The sequence below is a fragment of the Macrobrachium rosenbergii genome, chromosome 21 (assembly GCF_040412425.1).
Source record: "Macrobrachium rosenbergii isolate ZJJX-2024 chromosome 21, ASM4041242v1, whole genome shotgun sequence".
Classification (NCBI taxonomy): Eukaryota; Metazoa; Arthropoda; class Malacostraca; order Decapoda; family Palaemonidae; genus Macrobrachium; species Macrobrachium rosenbergii.
The window spans coordinates 44,536,172-44,550,217 of NC_089761.1; the positions used below are offsets into that span (position 1 = coordinate 44,536,172).

General features: G+C 35.2%; 1 protein-coding gene across 1 annotated transcript; it reads left to right on the plus strand.

The window, feature by feature from the left end:
• The first annotated feature begins 8,558 nt into the window (after nucleotides 1-8,558).
• Nucleotides 8,559-10,841, plus strand: LOC136849600 (actin-2, muscle-specific-like). Its single transcript, XM_067122916.1, has 2 exons — nucleotides 8,559-8,635; nucleotides 9,520-10,841. The coding sequence occupies exon 2, from the start codon at nucleotides 9,559-9,561 to the stop codon at nucleotides 10,690-10,692; it is 1,134 nt and encodes a 377-aa protein (XP_066979017.1). The 5' UTR covers nucleotides 8,559-8,635; nucleotides 9,520-9,558; the 3' UTR covers nucleotides 10,693-10,841.
• Nucleotides 10,842-14,046: the final 3,205 nt, after the last annotated feature.

The window sequence follows — 14,046 nt, forward strand, 5'->3', positions numbered from 1 at the left end:
GTTGTTTCTCTTAGCGGAGAGAAGACATTCTGGGAACGGCCGGGCTGCTGCAACGTCCAAACAACTTAATCTCTTAACGAGAGAGGAGTAAAAGCAGCAGGGTAATCCCACTGCACTTGTTATCCAAACAAGATATAAAGAACGACTCTACTGCTCGTTTTCCCACGATTTCCCAAAGCTTGCCTCACAATTATGGCTTAAAGCGAAGACCTAACTTTGTGAGCCGCTTCTGCCTTCTTGCTATATGGGCGAAGTTATTCTGCGCAGCTGCCAAGAGCAAGAGGTCGCATTTCATTAACCAGAGGGATTTGTTTGATTGTCCCCCCGAACGTGAACGATTTTACAATGGGCAGGACAAGTAAAGCTGATTCCATATTGCTGGTGTTCGTTTTAACTGCACTGTGATTTGTCTGTTTGGTAAATGCTGTAAACATAATTTCGTTTATGTAACTATATATATATATATATATATATATATATATATATATATATATATATATATATATATATATATATATATATATATATATATATATTATATATATATATATATATATATATATATATATATATATATATGATTATAATCATCACATGTGTTTATATACATGCGTGAACGTAGGTGAAAAGTACAGAAGAAGCAGTAAAAGATGTTTAAAACATAAGATGTATTACCTTGGTTGTGTACTCTATTATGATTCCCTGTTTGTTTGTCACAATGCATTTTGTCTATTCAAATATTAGAAGTCACGCAGTATCTTATTTCTATTATTATATCACGATGCGTCTTGCACTAGATTCCAGGGTGCATATGTCAGTAGACATTTGTGTAAATTTTATATTTTTAGAGACAATTGTAAACTTATTTCTATTATCTGTTAGGGCAGATTTTAAATACCTAAAATAACGTTGAGTTTTATACTAGTAGATTTTACAAAGTATCTTATTATTAGCAAACCTTTAGAGCGCGGAAAATATATTGGAACTTAAAATCGAACGTAACGTTGCTTTTACCGTAATTTTACACTCGGTGTCCACAAAGGAAATGTTTATAACTGAAGACAGTGCAACAGTAAGACCACGAATCAAAGAAAACCTTAAGATAAGAAATACATGTCTGGGTCAATACTTAACTGTAATTTATGTTTCCCTCATTATTTAAAACAGCCAATTCCAAGAATCTTTCTAAGAGAAGACTGAAGGACATCAGTGAAACTACTGTTAGCTGGGAAGAATTGAGAATTTCATTCATGCAAATTTTTTTATTATGACTGTCTGCAATATTTTTTTTCAGAAGTGGAGTATTTATTATTTTTACATATATACTTTTAGGAGTAAATTGAAGATTTAAACTAAAAAGATATATTGGACTTAGGAGTAATATACAATTACGTCAAAATTAATCAACACTTACTTTTTCCCAGGAGCACAAACTGTGCTCTAGAGTCTTGGCTAACTCAGATGGTTTTCTATAGACAAATGAGTTTTGAGGAAATAATTAAAATTATGTTGCCCAAACTTTTTAATACTTACCAGTATTTGTAACGGGAAAATTAATAGGCAGTAAACATGAAAAATAAATAATCCCATAAGTCAAAATAAAAGTCTGATTTGACTTGTTTCTTACTTGCAGAAGCTGAGGTCATATGGCGGAAAACTACAGGTACGTCTGGGTAACGTTCAGTGTATCAGTACTTTAGATTGTCAAAAGGTGTAATCAGTCTGATGCCATTTTCCTTCTCATTTTTCATGTTCAACGGATAATATATATATATATATATATATATATATATATATATATATATATATATATATATATATATATATATATATATATATAATATAAATTCACTTTACCTTAGGAATAACTTACACCAAAGGGAATCATAATTGATAAAGTGCATCATTCAGAATTCGAACTATTACGTTTGGATTTGATACAGAGGCAGATAGGTAGCTTAAGCATTCGATTATATTTATATTAATATGTATAGATAGGTATATTGACATATATTCATATGCATGTATTATATTTCTGCTTCCTGTAATCAAATAGTTTAATATATTTCCTGTAAAATGCCCTTTAAAGAATCAAAAGAAAATTTTTTTTTCAATCGAGATGAGGGCCGATGTGTTGCGGCCTAGATATTATGGCCTTTTAGGATATCTTGTTCCTTTTAGGGGCCATTTTATTTTATTTATATATATATATATATATATATATATATATATATATATATATATATATATATATATATATATGTGTGTGTGTGTGTGTGTGTGTGTATACATATATATATGCACACATATACTGTATATATGTATGTATGATTGTGTATATGTACTGTATATATTGCGCGTATATCAGTGTGTTAACATTCAATCTAAACACTGCGCTGTTCACCTCCATCATGCATATATATATATATATATATATATATATATATATATATATATATATATATATATATATATATATATATATGTGTGTGTGTGTGTGTGTGTGTGTGTGTGTGTGTGTCTGTATATACATATATATATGCACACATATACTGTATATATGTATGTATGATTGTGTATATGTACTGTATATATTGCGCGTATATCAGTGTGTTAACATTCAATCTAAACACTGCGCTGTTCGCCTCCATCATGCAAACGCTCGCACTTCCTGGATATTATGATCTTTCATTTCCAGTTCTTCTACTTTATTTGTGCAGCAATTATTTGGTTTTTCTCTCTTTCTCTATCATGACGCTTCCGAATTATACTCATCTCTCCCTTATACAAGGCTCTCATTTTTCCTGCGTGACTAAACTATCCTAACTTTCTGATCTATCCTTTCTCCTCCGCTAACGTTTTTACCACTTCTATGTTCTCCGTATTTCTTACCCTTCCTTTTTTAATACGCCTCATATGCTGTGCAAACTTCATCTCTATAGCTTCAGCAATTTCCTTTCATTCACGTTTACATCTACACTTCACTTCAGTTGAGGAGAGTTGACTCAACAACACCTTCAAAAATTCCAATCTTAGCTTCCTTAAATACCCCAAATCTCGACTCTATCTTTTGCACACCCCTTAATGCCTTCCTCGCTTCACCTGTTACGTGGCTCACCTCTTCTTTCATCCGAAACATCGCGGGTTATATTTATTGCCAAGAATTTGTAAGAATTAACATATTCTGGTTTCCTCTTACCCTTATTCCTTTTACCCTTATAGCGTTACTCTTGTTGCTATGTACTTTCAGTTTTCTCCTCTTGCCAACACTCAGACTTTATAATTTTTTTTTTTTTTTTTAGTTTCCCTTCACTACCCCCAATCATTCTAGCATCAGCTTCGAAGAAAAACCATCCCGCTCCCTTTCACAACTCAGTTTCTTGTCCCACAACTTTGCACCTAAGTCTAACATCTCTTTTCTGGCTTTTCAAATCTCTCCGTCTTCAAGATATTAAAGCCATGTAGACATATCACAGGCTTGGCTCAGACCTCTGTTCCACCAAAAGCCAACCAACCGTCTGCATATATATTCTGGCTTACATTTCGCTTCCATCATAAAAACTTAACCATTCCCAACTGGTTGTCTTCTGTACCATACATCCTTAAAATTCTCCATATTGCCTCGCTATCAATTCTATCTCGAGCCTTTTACTTAGCATTACTTTATAACAGACGCTTGATACACTCAATCTCTTCCTTGTATATATCCACACTGTTCTCTTATCAGTCTGTCAGTCATCTGTCTTACTTTTTCAATCAAAATTTTATTATATTCCCTCCCTTTTATACTAAATATGCTTATTATCCTTACGTATGTTATATAATGTGTAATATTGTGTATGCGGGTGCAGACCTGTACTTACACATTCTATTCTTCGACTAATTAGCATATGACCATCTGACCCACGGTAAATTCGTCCCAACATCGACACTCGGCCTGTATTGTCTTACTCGTACCGCGAGGGAGAGGGAGAGGAATCTGAGAGGGAAAAGAAAAAGAGTTTAGATTAACTTGTCTTGGCCTTGTTGGCTTATAACAACAAACATCTGATTACACAATCGCAGTAAGCTACCATGTCAGGTGCACTATTTGTTCTCTCTCCTCTCGGGCTTCGTTTGAACCGCGCACTGGCCGCAGGATGGATTCCTCAAGAATTACAAAGGTGGTTGGTCAACTGAGGCAATTTATCAGCTGAGGCTTTGCGAAGTCTGTCGTATTATCCCATTTACTTGCATTATTTTTCCCAGACTGCTGATGTCAATATATTCATTCCGTTTTTCCGAACAATTCCTTGACTGATGATCTGTAAATAAAATTTTCATATTTACCTTTCATTTTATAAGTCTCTCTCTCTCTCTCTCTCTCTCTCTCTCTGGGTAGTCTATCGTATTATAGTACTTACTTGCATTATTTTTCCCAAACTGTGAATGTCAACATATTCATTCCGTTTTTCCGAACAATTCCTTGACTGATGATAATCTGTAAAGAAAATTGTCATACCTTTTATTTTATCTCTCTCTCTCTCTCTCTCTCTCTCTCTCTCTCTCTCTCTCTCTCTCTCTCTCTCTCTCTCTCTCTCATCGAATTTGGTGTTGATGATGAAAGTGATTGCATTATCTTTGGTATTGTCTTATTATTCATTCTGGATGTCATTCCGCATCACGGGAATACTTTGCATGGTGAATCACAATTACGAAGGTATTGAAAAGAAATCTTTACTCATAAATTCATGAACAGTAGGATTCAGGTTAGGGGATATTTGGAGCTTATTTTTGGGTACGTCTATCACTACAAACTCTTATTGGAGCGGGAAATAAACGATAAAACTTTCACCTCCGTAGCAGGATTCGTGGCAAAGTACGGAGGCTCTCTCCAGCGAGAGAGAATGTGCTAATACGAATTAAACTTTTATCTTGTAGTGATAATCGTATCCATAAAAGTACGACAAAGTCGTGAAGTGAAGTTGTGAGCATAAAAAAATATATATATATATATATATATATATATATATATATATATATATATATATATATATATATGTGTGTGTGTATATATACATACATATATATATATATATATATATATATATATATATATATATATATATATATATATATATATATATATATATATATATATATATATATATATATATATATATATATATATATATATATATATATATATATATATATATATATATATGTATATATATATATATATATATATATATATATATATATATATATACATATATATATATATATATATATATATATATATATATATATATATATATATATATATATATATATATATATATATATATATATATATCTGGCAGAAGGCATAAGTTTCCAGTACATTACACACACAGGGCATACAGTCACACGCATATATATATGTGTGTGTGTGCATGTATGTAGGTATTATGCGTTCATGTATCTGTATGTATGTATGTGTATACAGAGAGGTCACAGAAAAAACATGAAAGGCACTTCCTCAAACATCCTTTATTTATTGAATCATTGATGACACCTCTGTGCAGAAAAATGCAAACATATACACACATTCACACATGTGTGTCTGTTTGTGTGTTGGTGTGTGTGTTTCTGATGCACGTGGATATACAGATATATATAGATATCAGTAGTGGGTCAATGAATATAAATAGACGTAAAGAGAACAGCGAGACCTTTAGTAAACAGGATGTGATGATTTTTTATACTGTAGAACTCTCTCGTTTTTTTACAATTACTTATCGAAATTTTCAACAGTGAATCATGCGAGTTGTTTTAACACGCCAAGGAATTAGCATCTCTGTCTCTCGCTCTTTCTCTCTCTCTAAAATCTTCTTTAATACCCCTTGGTCAGTAAATCTTGCACCATGCTGATAGGTATCCTTGGCCACGCATTTCTCGGTCGAACTTTCAAGGCATTTGCTCTGCCCAATCTTGCAGAATGCTCGTTCTGGGTGTGTTCTGCCTTGTGCTTAGAGTTGTATTTCTGTGCAGAAATATGATTAGTTTCTTTATAACACCTTGCCCAATGTCTTATAATGTTATTGCTCTTACGGGTCCTATTTTCATTCTTCCTTAGGGTTTGGACTAGAATGACTTTGAAAATGTTAGAACAATACAGAAGTCGTTAAGGAACGGGAGTTAGAAGGTCACGTGTTTCGGTGAAGTGGTTTTTCGACAGTAAGAGTAGGAAGATGCAAAAGAAAATGTCATGTGGGCTAGTAAAACCCGGAGTTGAGTTTTAGTGCGCATTAGTCGGTAAATTTGTGTGTTGTCCCATAGTTCAGGTGTTATTAATACCTAGATGGTAAATACTTCATCCAAATATCGTTTATGTTATTTGAGCAGTTATAAATATTATATTTTCACGCTCTGTGTGGAACTGTTTTGATACCGCTTATATTTGTATTCTTTTTCTTCTCTTGATTTCAACCTTGAATAACTTTGACGGTTGTGAAGATGGTGCTTCTAAATTAGCATCATTTTATAACAATGATGAAAAGTAAAATCATCAAAGCGGCTCACCCACCCAGTAAAAACTATAAGATGGGTTGCCTTCAGTTTTTCTCAGTACATCGTAAATTGCGTTCTCTTGCACCTCATTTAGGAAATTTCGATTTATTAAAAAATGTAATCGTTAGACGTATTTAACTACTTAATATTCTCCGAAATTTGACTATTTTGAAAACAGAATTCAGAAATTAACACATAATTGTACCATGATGGGGGACATACTGAACGTCACTTTACTGTATCAACCTCAACTCCACACCCACACCTCCATGATAAAAATAATATTACAGTCACTCAGCAAAAGCCATTGAATGGAAGAATATTTTTTCCAAGATACTCTAAGTTGACCACTAGTGCATGGGTATCAGGAGAACTGAAAGACTCAAGTGTGGAAAAGTTTGGTTAGATTTGAGATTTATCGTGGAAATGACTGTTGACGATATGGGGGATGGCATTCTAGACGTTGAGGAGTTGATGTGATTAAAAGTGAGATGCTGTAGTGCGGTGGCAAAAGTGTGGTTGAGTAGCATACCAGAGAATGTGCGTCTGAATGAAGGAAAAGTCTTAAAGGAAAGGGTCAGAGAAAGTATTGTTCCACTGTATAATGGTATAGGTGACAGAGGAGAGTATGAATTATGTGTGGTTAGACAGACGATAGGAAGGTTAATGCTAGAACGGTATTCTGGGTAATAATGACAAGGAAGAGGTGTGTAGATCAATTTTTTATGAACAGTTACGTGGGAAGTGTGGCAGCAAAATGAAAACCTGTGAGTGGCGCACACTGACCCAGAAAATTGCGGATATACAGTATAGAAGGCTTTTAATGTCTTTAAGGATAGCATGATACGTAAATTCAGCGAAAGGATGTAAGATGTTGATGCAAAGATATAGCAAAAAAGTGGGTCGTGAATGGAGTATTCATTATAGTTTTTCCTTCAACGTTCACGCCGACGTGTTTAAACTAGGCCCCTAAAGTGAACATTCCGTTAATTACAGTAAAAACATATGGTTATTTCTGACAAAAATTAAGGTAGAAGACAATACTCCAATCATTTTGTTTTAGAAGTCTAATATAGCATATCTGCTGTTCAGTACTGTACTCTACCTATTGATTCATTGCTTAAAACTAAATTAATTTGGTAGGGTTTTTTATTCAAGGTTCCAGAGAAATCAGTGATACCTTTATATTTGACTTTTGCTTTTAACTTTCAATTGGATATTTGTTTAGGTGAAATGTACTTAGTCAGCCATTTAGACAGAGTACTTAATACAGTCGGATCTGAAGTATCTCTAACATTATTTAATGGTTAGGAATCGCCAGTCAGACAGAAATATATTGTACTGATAAGTTTCCAAGTCAGATTGGTAAGAAACAAACTCTAGAAGTAAAATAGAATTGAGAAACATCGAAGAAATAAATGTGTTTGTTTCTTTTAAGAATTTTTTAATGTACCTAAGTAATTGAATTGCCAACAGAATGCTCATGCTCTGGAGACCTATTTACATAATTGTCATGTTAGATGTAATTCTGCTTATGCTGTCAAAAAATAAAAGAGTAAAGAGCAATAAGAAACTGGTCAAGAAAACCTTGAACTTCATGCAATGATTAGCGTAAATCTTTATCCGTTCATCACCTTCAAACACTGCCAAAGTCACATCTGTGTTCTGCATCCTTGGGAACGAACTTGCTTCTGATTTCAAAGAAACAATTTAGACGAGAAATTGATGCTGCAGGCATTAACAATTGGAGGTTACAGTTTAATCCCCTTTTGTTCCTGATGCTGTTACTTCTGTAATCGTGGATTTAACAGAGAATGCTTTGCTTGGAAACATGCAAGGTTGCTGAGGGAGAGGGGATGTTGGGGAGGGATTGGTCTAGAAGTGGTTGGAGGCGAAAAAGAATTGCAATTTCTTTGTACGAGGGGAGATAGCTCTTGGGTGTAGGGAGGGGGATAGGTTGCCTTTTTTTTTTCTTGCTATGATAAGCTTAGGAGCTTTGGCTTGATATTGAATTCTCAAACAGATGAAACCGTGCTAGGAGTTTGGTATATAAACAAGAAATTGGGTCAGATATCTTAGTCGCTCTGTGACTCCACGACAGGTGAGGAGGGTCTTCTGTACTCTGCTTCTGTTGGGGAAGGGGCGTTTCCTGCATTGTGACAGGTGGCTCTAGCCTTTAAGAGCCTCAAATAGTGTTACTCTTATAAATTTGATTGCACTGAAGGGGCGCGTTTTCGTTTGACACCAATAGTTCCAAGAAGGCTGGTGAACTGTGACGTAAAAATCAAAGATCAGTTTGGTGATGAGTAAATTTAACTCAGTTGCCTCTTATATAAGATAACGTACCCAGCGGCGCAGTGAATACTTTTTAAAAATAGATCCTTAATAATACTCTTCATCTTAATAATAAAATGTTATGAAGATTACACCAATTCTTGAAATAATTTGACATTCATTATATCGATTTGAAATCACGCTTTCCTTTAGTTATTTCCACGTAAGCTTCAAAGATTTACAAATTCATTTTGACCGAAGGATAGTGTCTTCTCAATATTTTCGGCGTAATCCCTGGTTAGGAAGCTTTTTAAGATTACTTTCTGTCAAATTACCGTTAGTTTCACGTTTTGTTTCTATCCGGGGCCTGGAAATAATGAATGAAATTAGCCTAAACATAGGTGGCGATAATAGTGGTAATGTTAGCTTCATTATCATCAAATCCATCAGTTAATAGTTCATTACTTTTTATTTTTTATGCTAATTCATGTTTTTATAAAGTTTTATTTAATGTAATTGATGAAGATTATAAACGCTGACAATTTATTTGGGGGTGGGGCTTGTGAATCACGTTGGCTTTTAAATGTACTTACATTCGAAATTCCAACAATTTACACAGTTAAAAATAGTCTCATAAAATACTGTTTTTCGACGTAAGTCTATCATATGTGAAAAGGAAGCCAACATACCCATTTATTTGTTTTGTTTTAGGTAAGCAACTGGCATCATACCTAGGCCACCACTACCAGCATGTGTGACGACGAAGAAGCAGCGTCCCTTGTGTGTGACAATGGCTCCGGTCTTGTCAAGGCTGGCTTTGCCGGTGATGACGCTCCTCGATCTGTCTTCCCCTCCATCGTTGGCCGCGCCCGTCACCAGGGTGTGATGGTCGGTATGGGTCAGAAGGACGCCTACGTTGGTGATGAGGCCCAGAGCAAGAGAGGTATTCTCACCCTCAAGTACCCCATCGAGCATGGTATCGTCACCAACTGGGACGACATGGAGAAGGTCTGGTACCACACCTTCTACAATGAACTCCGCGTTGCCCCTGAGGAATGCCCCACCATGCTTACTGAGGCTCCTCTCAACCCCAAGGCCAACCGTGAAAAGATGACACAAATCATGTTTGAATCCTTCAACTTGCCTGCTATGTACGTCTGCATCCAGGCTGTCCTCTCCCTCTACGCCTCTGGTCGTACCACTGGTCAAGTCTGTGATTCTGGCGATGGTGTCTCCCACATGGTGCCTGTGTATGAAGGTTTTGCCCTTCCCCATGCAATCCTCCGTCTGGACTTGGCTGGTCGTGATATCACCAACTACTTGATGAAGATCCTGACTGAGCGTGGTTACTCCTTCACCACCACTGCAGAGCGTGAGATTGTTCGTGACATCAAGGAGAAACTTTGCTACATTGCCCTGGACTTTGACAGTGAGATGAACGTCGCTGCTGCTTCCTCCTCTCTGGATAAATCCTATGAACTTCCCGATGGCCAGGTCATCACTATCAGTAGTGAGCGCTTCCGAGCTCCCGAGTCTCTTTTCCATCCTTCTTTCCTTGGTATGGAATCTTCTGGTGTTCACGAGATCGTCCACAACTCCATCATGAGGTGCGACATCGACATCAGGAAGGACCTGTTGGCCAACATTGTCATGTCAGGTGGTACCACCATGTACGCTGGCATTGCTGACAGGATGCAGAAAGAAATAACTGCATTGACTCCCTCTTCCATTAAGGTGAAGATCGTTGCTCCTCCTGAGAGGAAGTATTCTGTTTGGATCGGTGGTTCCATCCTTGGTTCTCTGTCCACCTTCCAGGCTATGTGGGTGACAAAGGAAGAATATGATGAATCTGGACCTGGAATCGTTCACCGCAAATGCTTCTAGACTCTTCACTTATGTATGATAATTATACTGTGTATATTACATATAGTGTAACACTACACTAGTAAATCTGTAATATATAATTCTACTCCTTTTATGTCTATTATAAAAGAAATTTCAGAAGAAAAAACAATAAAAAACTTTCAATCTCAGTCTTCTATATTCTGCATCTTAATTCCTTTTTAGAGAAAAAGTCCTTATGATTTGTGTGCATAGGTCTTTATGTGTGTAAAATAAATCCTTTTAATAAAACAGACAGAAAGAGATAAATCAACTTGACAATAAAGAAGTATATAAGTTTTAGATGCTGAGTCTTGAAGCAGATGAAAGTAATAGATACAGAGTATGCTTGACCCCCTTGTGACCTCCGAGGATCTAAGGTCATTAATAATAAAAGGAAGAGACGTAGAGTATACAACTTGGTTTTTACTTAGTTTACCATATATATATATATATATATATATATATATATATATATATATATTATATATATATATATATATAGAGAGAGAGAGAGAGAGAGAGAGAGAGAGAGAGAGAGAGAGAGAGAGAGAGAGAGAGCTGATGGATGGAACTTTGCCTCATCCAGACATTCCTTTTACATCCTGGTCAATTACTCTTCTTCTTCTCCTTCTTAAACTGCATATAATGAGGTATTTTTGGTTGTGAATCACGAATGTTGTTACAACCTCTTAACTGCCCTCCTGACATCCTCAGCAGTCGTTTTTACAAGCATTCTCAAATTCCCAGTAACCCTTATTACTCTTGCGGCTTTCAGATTGGACTCTTTTCTATCCTCGACATTCATTAGTTTTAATTACTCAGCTCTCAAGGAATGACTGTACTCTTTTCAGACAGAATCTTTCCTTCTTCATTTCTTATTTTAAGATTCATTAGATCTTCGCCTTCATAAAGTACAATTCCTTTTTCACCCTGAGGATTATGTTCAGGTCTGCCCCTAAATTTTCATTTTATGCCACTTTTCCCATTTTTTTTTTTTTTCTTTTCTTTTTTGCCCTTTTCTCTCGCTTTCATCCACAACTCTTCCGCACAATAATGATGCATTATTTTTCAAGTATATTTAAAAAAAAAAAATTTTTTTTTTTTTTTTTTTTCACTAAAACTTATTTTCGTATCCAGTCACTAACTGATTTAATTCGTTCTTCTTGTGTTCCTAAACCGGCAGACGTTCCACGCTAATGGAGTAATCATATCCTTATATTTTGCAAGCACTTCACAGACTTTCCAATATGGTGCCTTTAACCGATGTACGCCATGTATTATGGTGTTCTTCCTTCTCCCAGATTTGTGGGATTTAGTCCGAGATTAGTTTTGCAGTTTGTTCATGATTTTTTTTCATAAACATAGTCCGCTTGATAATCCGTGAATGATGCGTACGAACTAATGTATAAAAAACATCTCATTGCTGTCCCATATGTTGTAAAAAAAAATTCAGCAAACGATGTCGAGTTCGAAACAATGATAATATGTTATGAGCTCTCAGCCCAACAAAGAATACTCACAAAACGATGACAAAAATAAACGATTTTATAAGTTAAGTTACAGCGAAATTACCAATTAAAGTTTAAGAGATGGAAAAAAAAAGTGATGTATCGCCTGTCTTTGTGTCTTGGCAATTTGTCGAAAACACGTGTTATATCATCTCTTGTTTCACGTCTTTATTATCTAATTATCTCTTTTTTGACATCTTAATCGGTCCAGATTTGTTCATTGTGCCCCTATCTGCGTACATTTCCTTATTCCTAATTTGTTGTGTGTGCGGTAACAGTAAAATACGTGTGAGTATTATTAATTTTGTTGTGAATAAATATTGAATTTATTCACATGTAACTACATAGATAGGTAGACATGTATGCGCTTGCGACTGTCTGTGTTTCAATGGAGAGAGAGAGAGAGAGAGAGAGAGAGAGAGAGAGAGAGAGAGAGAGAGAGAGAGAGAGAGATTAGAACACCAATTAAACATTTAAGACTTCCTATTCATCTGGGGAAGTGGAAGTTAAGTGAACCTTAAGGAAAATTGTCGGTGTTTTTATGCATATATCTAGTGCGTACAAATACTCACACACATTTATATAGATATTATATATAGATATATATATATATATATATATAAATAGATAGATTGATAAATAGTTACACATACATAGATGAACATTTATATACAGTATATATGTGTATACATATAATTTATATTATATTTATATATATATATACTATATAAATAAAAATGTCCATCTATCTAACTATCTATCTATATATATATATATATATTTTTGTGTGTGTGTGTGTTTTTGCGCGAACTCGAGTACTTTTCTATGATATATTTAATAATTTACCCGATCGTCCAGTATACCAAACTCGTAATTCTCCCATATTACTGTCAGTGTTAAATTTTCACTCGCTTCTCATGGCACTGAAATAAACGGTGATAATTTGTTTCCCGTTACTTCACACCCAGGCGGAAGTAGTGTCTACCGCGGATATCAGTGCCACGCTCGTATGGCGCAAGTGTCAATATACGGCACCCGACGAGCGGGGGAAGGAATGTCTCATGAACAAACTGAGGCCAGAAATAGAGTGGCGGGCATGGGTCAGTGTGGGTTCCTTTCGCACACGCAATGGCCATCATATATACAGAACCGTCTCGCTTAACGGATATTTTCAATTCTCAGTGACGTCTCTGAGAGTCTTTTGTCGTGTTTAAAATAAATTCATTAGATTCCTGTGAATACACACTCATTTATATATATATATATATATATATATATATATATATATATATATATATATATATATATATATATATATATATATATAATTTAAAGGACATATATATATATATATATATAATTTAAAGGACAGGGACTAACAACCTCATCCTTGAAGAGTTGCTGAGGACCGTGAAACTAACACCTTTGGTGCTATGTTTGTATGTGTGTTTGAACCAAAATTTATTATTCTTTACTGTGTGCCTCAAAAGTATCGGCATGCATCTGTCCCCGAGTACCTTTTATCTGGCCAACGAGACCAAAATCAAGCGAGCCACAATTATAAAGAGAAAACAGCCGAGGAAAAGAGATTCCATTATCCTGAAACTGTTGCATTGATGGCCAGTCTTAACGGCACAGTAGACTATTTAATGGGCCTTTCGCGGATAGTTAATGTCCTTTGGTTTGGCGTAGGGCTTTTAGTTGGAATTTAATCTTTCCACTTCATTTCACGAGTTCCCGTCTGCATTAGAATTACCTGTTTACGTTGCGGGGTTATTGTTGTCTGACAACTTTTTATACCAGCAAATAATCGGGCTGTCATCCTAAAGCCTTTATCTACCCGGAA

What these genes read in the sequence shown, in the direction of transcription:
- LOC136849600 (XM_067122916.1), top strand. Translation starts at nt 9,559, where the DNA reads ATGTGTGACGACGAAGAAGCAGCGTCCCTTGTGTGTGACAATGGCTCC.